General features: G+C 38.6%; 1 protein-coding gene across 1 annotated transcript; it reads left to right on the top strand.

The window, feature by feature from the left end:
• LOC18783452 (phosphatidylcholine:diacylglycerol cholinephosphotransferase 1) lies at window positions 227-2,661 on the top strand. Its single transcript, XM_007215705.2, has 3 exons — window positions 227-1,030; window positions 1,673-1,810; window positions 1,912-2,661. Exons 1-3 carry the CDS (start codon window positions 626-628, stop codon window positions 2,227-2,229), a joined length of 861 nt encoding a protein of 286 aa, XP_007215767.1. The 5' UTR covers window positions 227-625; the 3' UTR covers window positions 2,230-2,661.

Raw genomic sequence — 8,774 nt, 5'->3', positions numbered from 1 at the left:
ACTGAAGTGACTGGTAGTAGTACCCACAAACACGTCAGAAATCACAACGCGTGAGCACCATATATCCTTTTCATAACACATAGTACACCTTTATTTTTTTAAACGAAGACAAATTTAGGGAGAGTAAGGCTACTCTCACCACCATCAGCGCTAGAACAAGTGCACAACCTCGAATTGAAAGAATTTATACGTAACACCCAATTACTAACTACACAGAGTACACCCTTTCCTCTCCCTCAGATCTCACTCTCTCAACTCTCGACTTCCAGCAACCTTCAACCCATAACTTTTTTCGACCACCAAAGAAAACAAACCGACAACTTTTCTTCTTCTGTTATTTATTTATTGTTTTCAATTTTTTTTTTATATAAACGCTATTTTATTTTAATCTAATTTAAATTATATAGATACCTACCTTCTATTTTTTATTTTTTATTGAACCAACACCTGTTCTTTGGAAACTCCGCTCTCCAACCTCGTATTAAAAATAAAAAGAAATTAAATTAAATCTAAATTCTTAATTTATATAAATATCACCATATCCACGCCCCCGCAATCTCGCTGCATCAAAAACAGCGCTTCTATCTCGAATCCAATCCCCACATTACTCCAGTTACACCCCAAAATGAACGGCGCCGTTTCAGCCCTCAAGCCTCGGCACAAAAGGGCCTCAAACGGCAAGCCCCTTCACGTCGTTCACACAAACCACAACTCGGAGGTCCACCAAGTGCAGGACCTGATCATGTCGTCTTCTTCTTCTTCTTTTTCCTCCAAGAAGCTCCGTGTCTACGGCGGCAAGGCCTCCTTCATGACCTGGAGGCTGCATGACGTCCTGCCTGTGGCCAAGCACCATTGGATACCCTGCGTCTTCGCAATGGGCCTCCTCTTCTTCATGGGCGTCGAGTACACGCTCCGAATGGTGCCCTCGTCGTCTCCGCCCTTCGATGTCGGCTTCATCACCACGCGCTCACTCCACCTCCTCTTGGCCTCCAAGCCCAAGCTTAACACCTTGCTCGCTGGTCTTAACACGGTACTAATTTAATTCTAATTATCTTTTAAAGAAAAAATTATTATAATTTTTAATATCAATTCTTTCAATTGACATTGTTTTTGTATTTTTTTTCTCCCCCTTTCTTGTTCTGGGTTTGTTTTGTCTTGTTATGTTTAGAGTTGTATGGAGAGGTTTTGTGGTGATTTGTGAATTTAACTATTTTGGCACTTTTGGGCAATTGGGTTTTTGTCATTTTAGAAAGAACCATCACATTTCTGACAGAGGCTGCATTTTATTGTCTTTGTTCTCTGGTCAATGGCTGCAGATTTACATTTATGTATGGGGTATGCTATTTTGCCTTCTGTTTCTACACTGAATTTTGGACCACAGATTCAAGCAAAAATCAACTTCATCAATGACCCAGGTCCAAAATTCAGAGTCTGACAAGAACATTTCTGTTAATGTTTTTTCTTTTTTTCTTAAGGCATTGTGATTGATTTTGACTGCATTTTCATTTGAAAACTGTGAGTTAAGTAGATTTCAAAGACTTTGATTCTCTTTACAATTTTGGGCTCTCTTTAAATTTTGGGTTCAAAGACATTGGATTTGCTATGCAATTATTGCAAAATTGATGACATTTTGCTGTCCTGTTTTGTGATTAATTAATCTCTTGTGCTCTAGGTGTTTGTGGGAATGCAGACAACGTATATTGTATGGACATGGCTAGTAGAGGGCCGCCCAAGAGCCACAATCTCAGCTCTTTTCATGTTCACTTGCCGGGGCATTCTCGGCTACTCTACCCAACTTCCATTGCCTCAGGTAAACCCCCATCAATATGCATCTACTTATCCCACATTTGCTACTTACCAATCTCACATTTTGGGCATTGTGTTTCAAATTTTGTATTGGCAACTTGGCAGGGATTTTTGGGGTCCGGCGCAGACTTCCCGGTTGGCAATGTGTCGTTTTTTCTCTTCTTCTCAGGGCATGTAGCAGGGTCTGTGATTGCATCTTTGGACATGAGGAGAATGCAGAGGTGGGAAATGGCATGGACATTTGATGCACTGAATGTGCTACAAGCACTGAGGTTGCTGGGGACAAGGGGCCACTACACAATAGACTTGGCTGTGGGGGTTGGGGCTGGTTTTCTCTTTGATTCTCTGGCAGGCAAGTATGAAGAAAGCAAGAGATCAAAAGCACCTACAAAAACTGGTACCAAAGAGGCTTTCTTTCTGTGAACAGATGGAATATTGGCAGGTAGTTTGGAGTAGGAATATGGGTATGTTTTTGGTGCATATTTATTTATGAAACGTCGAAAGGTAAATCTAATTAAGAAAAGAAAACAAAGTAGATGTTTTGGATTGTATAGAGACAGAGAGAGCTCAATGTACTGGGGCCCTTTTGATGTATTTTGCTTCTTTTTTGCTTCTTTAAAAAATCCCATTCTTCATTTTTTAAATTTCCTATCTACTCTTCTGCACAAGTTCTTCAGGGTGTGTTTGGAAGTAGCTTTGGCAGTGTTAGAAGTGTTTATCGTAGAGGAAGGAAAGTACCCAAAAGTGCTTTATAGGGTTTAGAAGTATTTTCATTGCTTTGGTTAAGTGTGTTTCTCAGTGTGCTATACGTAGCGCTTTCTAGTTAATACAAAAAGTTTTGGGGTTTTCATGATATTTTCGCGTTTCTAATAAAATTGCTACCAACAAAAGTGCTATACATAACTCCCAAATATTGTTTCCTTTTTGTCTTTTTGAAATCGAATGACTAAGCTTGCAATTTTTTTTAAGGACCTTTTCTTTTAAGAGGGGTGATAACATACTAAATTCATACACATTACACATATATTAGAACTCGAATCCAAGACCTTTTCCGATCTTTTCCAAAAGAGCATTTGTTCCAAACCACTACTACGTTCGCATTTTAAACACATCACATTGCTAAAGAGATCAACTGGTCAAAAAGCTTTGTAAGACTAGAAAGAAAAGGAGAGTTTTGAGCGTAACAATGTGACAGATTTAAGAAGGGATAGTGGGGTTAGGCTCTTTCCCATTTCCAATCTCTGTTGTGGAAAAACTTTCATATTTTTATATTTTTTGGCCAATCAATAGGCAGCTATATAGTGGGTGAGTCTTTTCCCCTATAATGGTGGTTTTTAAAATTGTAAGCTTATAGCACTTTAGCTTCCCAACTCACATTTTGGAACAAAAAAGAAAAGAGATGGCATGCATCACAACATTCACATGCCCAATTCCTTGCCGTAAGTAATTAAAGTTCATGTATTTTGGTAATACGAAAAGAACTTCCATCTTCAAGAATCTATCATGACTACCAAAATTTCAATTCACATGTTTAAATGTGATTTTTTATTTATAATATCTCCTGCTTCTAAACATAGCATTTTCCATGTGATTTTCATGCCCCCTCTTTTTAGTTTAAAGTCAAACCAAAGTGTTGTTCTTTTCCTTACTAAAGGGGTTGAATGATGGGCAAGAGCCTAAAATTGATATATCCAACTAGTATACATTTTCATTTCTTTAGGAAATCAGCAGCAAGACAATGCTGACTTGAATAGCATGGCATGGATGACATTGCACCTATGGCTTGTATGCAAAATCTCAGTATAGTTTCCACCATACCTCAAGACAGAGACCTTTTTCACACCGTATATATGTATAATACACACACTGACGTATTTACGAGCTAGAAGGGTTGCACAATACTAATCAAAGTCGGAATCTAGCTCAATTGGGCATGTTCCATCATCTACATTGGCAAGCGGGTCATAAGAGGGTGAACTAGGATCTGTGCATCCCGGTACGAGATTAAGGTTGCAATGATCGCCCTGCAATTTCATGACACTAGTTAAATTTTAGAAAATAGCTTCTCTTATCTTTTGGTCAAAATGGACTTTCATTTACAAGAAAGGGTTACAAATAAAGCTCAACATAGCAAAGATCCAAAAGGCCCAAATCAAACTAAACCCTAGCAACTAAAACAAAACAAGAAAATGCAGCCGCCATGACCATCCCTGCAACTGGAGAAGCAGCAAGTAGACAACTACAAACCATGGCCAAAACAAAATTTAGAAAATAACTTTAACACATAGACTACAGAGATAAAGAAACCAATGAAGTTGTGAATATGAACAATTTGATTACTCCATCAACTGTCAAATTCCCAATCATAGTGCATCTTGTTGCGACAACGTTAGTATTAGGAAATATTGCTCTTTCACATATTTCGTCTTTAATCAACTCTTTTGTTAATCCTTGTCATAAATTCATCATCCAGTTACCTTCAGGACGCAGTAAACTGATTGCATTTTGTCCATTATAGGTGTATTTACCTCAGAGAAAAAAGATGCGGAACCAGGCACACTGAATAATGTTATAGCCTATCCTCTTGTTGGATCAAGTTAGCACGTGAGTTTACTTGAGGGCCAAGTAATAGGCCCTGAAATGATCCAGTTTGCAATAGGCGTGCCACTGTTGAAACTTGGATTAGCCCAACAGAAAGAGATTAGTTGCTTAATGATGTATTCTTTGTGATTTAAATTAGACTTTTAATCAAGTCATTGTGCACTGAATGGGGATATGGTTCGAATTAGTTCTTTTCTGTGCTTTGTATGAACTAAGGACTTTCAAATTCTACTTATGTGCGTTGGTACTGTTCATATCCTGGGTTGGATTAGCCCTTGATCAAGCTAGAAATGCTTATATTGGGTTGGAAAATCCATGATTGAACTGGATATTGGCAGATCGGGCTGGAAAATCCTTAGCTAATTTCTGGCATTTTCTAGTCCGATATAAAAGAAAACAAGTGTAAAATGCTAAATGAGTGCTTTTAAACTTAAAATTCAATTGAAAGGCATGATTTGGAATTGAATATTTCTTTATTCAATTCATTATGAAAGTAAAATGACAGCGAACAACTCTGAACTGAATATGTCTCGATTCAGTACATTGCAGTTACAGACTTTAAACGGAAAGAGAGTAAGTAAATCTGATAAATTGAAATACTAATGCTAAAAGTAAACAAAGCCTAGCAACTCAGAATCAATACCAAGTGTTGGTAGAGCAATACACTAAAAAGATAACTATCATGAGTTGTCAACTGGTGCAAGAAAGGTTTGTTGAGTTCAACGTGATCAAGGATTGATCAAGTTTGAAGTCTTTTTCTGAGAAGAAAACTTGAGTTGATTGAGTCAAACAATATGGGTAGAATATTTTCAGATATATTTCATTCTCCGAAAGGAGGTATTTATAATACAATGTTACAAACCCTTGTAGGGTTATACTAGGAAATAAGAAAAATCCTAATTACATAATATCTATACAAAAAGGAAATAAATAAAATCCTAATAGAATAAGAAAGAAATATCCTAATATGACTAGGATATCTCACCAACACTCCCCCTGAAATTGGAGCAAAGACATCACGCATGCCCAACTTGTCAAGCGAGTTGTGGAAGATACTAGTAGAAACAGCCATTGTAAGGATATCTGCTAACTGATACTCAGAACTGATAAATAGGAAGGAAACAATCTCCGCATCCAACTTTTCTTTAATGAAATTTCGATCAACCTCCACATGCTTTGTACGATCATGTTGTACAGGGTTATGAGCAATTGCAATCGCAACTTTATTATCGCAATATAAATCCATAGGCTTCTTAGGCCCAAAGCCAAGATCTCTCAATAATTTCCTCAACCACAGTAACTCACATACACCATGGGCCATTCCATGATACTCGGCCTCAGCACTAGATCGAGACACCACCTTTTGTTTCTTGCTTCTCCAAGTAACAAGATTACCACCAACAAATATAAAATACCCAGTCGTAGAATGCCTATCAGTAGCTGAACATGCCCAATCAGCATCTGTATATCCTTCCACATCTGTATGACCATACTTGAAAAACATTAATCCCTTGCCAGGAGTTACTTTGAGATATCTCAAAATACGCGTCACAGGTCTCATAAGATCTTCACTAGGTGAGTGCATAAACTGACTCACTACACTTACTGCATACGCAATATCAGGACGTGTATGAGCTAAATAAATTAGTTTCCCCATAAGTCGTTGATAACGCTCTTTATCAGTAGGAGCTTGATCATGATATAACCCTAACTTGTGATTCTGTTCACTAGGAGTATCAATTGGTTTACAATCCAACATTCCAATTTCTGCAAGAAAATCCAAAACATACTTCCTTTGAGACAAGAAAATACCATGCTTAGATCTGACCATTTCAATCCCGAGAAAGTACTTCAAGTCACCTAATGATTTCATCTCAAATTCGGATGCCAGATATTTATGGAGACTCTGTATTTCTGCTTGATCATCTCCAGTTACAACCATATCATCAACATAAATTATTAAAGCTATCAATTTACCTTTGCGACGCTTCAGAAACAAAGTATAATCCAAATTACTTTGTACATTCCCAGACTTCCTCATAGATGCAGCAAACCTCTCAAACCAAGCTCTTGGAGACTGCTTTAATCCATATAAGGATTTTCGTAGTTTGCACACCATACCCTCCTTAGAGGCTACAGGGATACCAGACGGAGGATCCATGTATATTTCTTCCTTGAGGACACCATGGAAGAATGCATTTTTGACATCAAATTGTAACATAGGCCAATCATGATTAGCAGCTAAGGACAAGAGTACGTGTACAGTATTGAGCTTTGCTACTGGAGCAAAGGTCTCCGTGTAATCCACTCCATAGGTCTGAGTATAACATTTTACTACCAATCTTGCATTGTAATGGTTAATGGAACCATCAGCCTTGTGCTTCAAAGTAAACACTCATCTGCACCCAACTGCCTTTTTTCCTTTTGATAAAGGGACTAACTCCCAAGTGGCATTCTTGTTTAAGGTTTTCATCTCAACATGCATTGCATATACCCATTTAGGGTTTGATAGAGCATCCTGCAACTTAGTTGGCACACATATACTAGATAATTGATACAAATATTATGCATATGACTTAGATAAACGATGAGTTGACACATAATGGTTAATGGGGTATTTAGATTTGGCATGTATATCAGGGGAATATTGCACTTTAGGTTTACCATGAGTACTGCATGGAGGTAATGGATAAGTAGATACATCATTAAAAAGTACCTCATCATCATCACGAGTTGATTGGGATAGTGGCAGGGCAGAGGAGGGGTCTTATATTGATCTCATCTTCACATGAGTCACCAATATCACTGTTACATTCTACTGGCAAAGGGCAAATCTCATCAAGGAATTCAACTGGCGATCGGTTGTCATCTTCTGGGCGACCAGTCGGTTTTGCACAGATTGTTGTTTCCACGTAGTCATCAGGCATCGTACTGGGCGACCGATCATCACCTTCTAGGAGACTAATCGGTTTTACACAGATTGCTTGTCAACTTGTCGTGTCCTCTAACCGACCGGTCGTTGGCACTCCGTCAGGGATTCGTTTAGATGCCTCTGTACATTCAAGATTTTGCATTCCGAAATTCTTCAATTCATTCCTCCTCTCCCCCTGAATTGGAGAGGAGGAAGAGACATTATACAGTACTTCTTCATGAAAGGTGACATCCAAAGTAACATGTACCTTTTGTGAAAGAGGGTGGTAGCATTTGTAACCCTTTTAAGTGGTAGAATAGCCAATGAAGACGTAGCGGAGAGCATATGGGTCAAGTTTACTCCGTTGATGGGAGTAGACATGAACATAAGCAACACACCCAAACACCTTCGGAGGTAGCTTAGAGACTGAAACCAGAGGAGTATGGGCACATAATACATCAAGCGGAGTCTTGAAATCCAGAACCCGACTAGGAGTATAATTAATCAAATAGGCAGCGGCCAAAGCACCATGTCCCTAAAGATGGTGGGAAACAGACATATCCAACATAAGAGAGCGAGCAACTTCAAGTAACTAACGATTCTTACGTTCAGACACACTATTCTATTGAGGAGTGAATGGAGTGGTAGTTTGATGAATGATATCTTGATCACGGAAGAACTGGGTCAAGGTATGATTCACATATTCACCTCTGTTATCAGTTCGAAAGACTTTAACACTGACATGAAACTGTGTAGACACCATAGCACAGAAAACAGGAAGAATAGAGGCAACATCATATTTATGCTTCATCAAATATACCCATGTTAAGCGAATGCATTCATCAATGAAAAAGACAAACCAACAGAAACCATGAGAAGTCACACGGGTAGGGCCCCACACATCAGAATGTACTAACCCAAAAGGCAATGCAGCTTTATTATTACTCAAGGAAAAAACAGTACGGTGGCTCTTGGCTATTACACAAGTCTCACATTTGAAACTAGACTCATCACACGAACTAAATAATGAAGGAAACAAATGCTTAAGATAACCAAATGACGGATGTCCTAAGCGACGATGCCACAGCCAAAGTTGTTGCTTGTCTTTGACACTGCCACCCTGGACTTTATTAGCGACACACTTACGAACTGCTGCAACCGGTAACTGTAAGTAATATAACTCCCTATCCGTTTACCATGCCCAATCTTCTCGTGAGTCTTGAGATCCTAGAAAAAACAATAGGTAGAATATAAAGTAGTAGAAACGTTAAGTGTATCAAGTAAACGCCCAACAGACAAAAAATTACAACGAATATTTGGAACCAAAAGGGCATGGGACAGAGGTAAAGAATGAGTGAGGTGGATGGTACCTTCACCAGTAACTAGGGAAGGTAAACCATTAGCACTAGTAATATAGGGGTCACGTGGGTTACGAGACAACTCATCAAACATATTA

Source organism: Prunus persica, chromosome G3, assembly GCF_000346465.2.
Source record: "Prunus persica cultivar Lovell chromosome G3, Prunus_persica_NCBIv2, whole genome shotgun sequence".
Taxonomy (NCBI): domain Eukaryota; kingdom Viridiplantae; phylum Streptophyta; class Magnoliopsida; order Rosales; family Rosaceae; genus Prunus; species Prunus persica.
Note: the sequence above shows the minus strand (reverse complement) of the source record. Positions and strands in the feature narration are given on the sequence as shown.